Consider the following 1,433-nt stretch of genomic DNA (forward strand, 5'->3'; position numbering starts at 1 on the left):
AGAGCATAATATATTTCTACTCAATATACAAAGGTGGGTACACATACCTAGTGCCATTTCATTATTCAATATTTTCAAGGCTCCTAGGCTTTTGCTCTGGTGATACAAGTCCTGAAATGATCTGAATGAAAGTTTAAGTTGAAAATTGTTTTTTAATATACCATAAAAGCAAGTTGTGTTTAAAAGAAAAATGTACACTGAACAACCTGAAGTACTCACTGAAACAACTATACAAAACTATTATAGATACAGAAAGAAATAATGGTGGACTTAACTTCAAACAGAAGTTAACACTTGTTAACATACCTAAAAACTTGCTTTGTTTTATTCTTCTACCAAGTAAGAATTTGCAGCCATTCAGAACAAGTGAAATTCAAACCACCTCACAATGGTTACATTTAAAGTTCTTTTATACAGTGCAAACGTTTAAGACAGAAAAACTCCCCAGTGAAACAGGTGACACTACTCAGTGCCAGTCCTATGAAGATTCTTCTTTTCAGTAAGTCTATTTACACATTAAGCTAAAGGTTCACTATATATGCTTTGAAGTTTGCTGAATATCAGCAGAAAAATACGTGAACTAGCAGCAGCTGTATTACAAATATATGATGGTTACTTTAATGAATGCATAAAGTTTTCAAGACTGTATTCAGTATCATACTGTTCTTGTTCCCACAGTTCTCCAAGGTTTTCGAGTACTGTTTTCATTGATGCTTTCCCAGAAGAGGTAGAGGTATCTGCTTTTTCAGTTTTTCCATCCTTCACAAAAGGAAAAAAAAAATCAATTAACATACAGAATAATGTTTTCAGGAATATATTCTTTGAGTCTGATTCTTTTGAGGAAATTGCATTTTCTCCTGTTTTTCAGAGAGCTGTCTACTATTCATCATGCCAACTTCAAGTGTTCATGTGATTAAACTTTACATTTCACAGCAAAGCTTTTCCCTAAGCTTACTCTATTTTTGGTAGGTATTTGTAAAAATGTACCTTGTCAAGAGTGAATAGATCAAGAAGCTGTTCTGTTCCCATGCTTTGTAGGCTTGTGTTTTCTTGACTGATCACTGTATTTGCAATATTCATTTTGAACTTTTGTAGACCCATGATCTTCTCCTCCAGAGTTCCTCTGGTTATCAGGCGATACACGTTAACAACACGTTTCTGAAACGAAAAAAAACCACACTTAGCTAAAAAAAAAAATTGTAGGTATTCAAGAAAGCATAAACTTTTAGTATTCATCATGGACAGTCTGGAAGCAGTTTGGCTTGGAGTTACCCTTCAGTAATTGTACTCAGTAAGTCTGACTAACATTAGATGAAAAGAATGAGACTATGCCAGCATGTAGTAAGGCACCTGCAATTTTATCTGTATTTGGGAAGTTAAGAATTCACTGCTTTTTACAGCTGTAGAGGGAGACTTAACAGCAGTCACTCTTT

The 1,433-nt window shown here is 34.2% G+C and overlaps 1 protein-coding gene across 1 annotated transcript in view; it reads right to left on the reverse strand.

Annotated features, from left to right (window-relative positions):
- Positions 1-307: 307 nt before the first annotated feature.
- Positions 308-1,433, reverse strand: part of BTAF1 (BTAF1 RNA polymerase II, B-TFIID transcription factor-associated, 170kDa) — a gene marked incomplete at its 5' end in the record, with an annotated part of 21,266 nt that continues 20,140 nt past the window's right edge. The window contains 2 exons of the mRNA XM_010179411.1: positions 308-759; positions 988-1,158. Coding sequence (XP_010177713.1) covers positions 613-759; positions 988-1,158 — 318 coding nt within the window. The remainder of the gene's footprint in view (positions 760-987; positions 1,159-1,433) is intronic.

Source organism: Mesitornis unicolor, unplaced genomic scaffold (assembly GCF_000695765.1).
Source record: "Mesitornis unicolor isolate BGI_N332 unplaced genomic scaffold, ASM69576v1 scaffold1052, whole genome shotgun sequence".
Lineage (NCBI taxonomy): Eukaryota > Metazoa > Chordata > Aves > Mesitornithiformes > Mesitornithidae > Mesitornis > Mesitornis unicolor.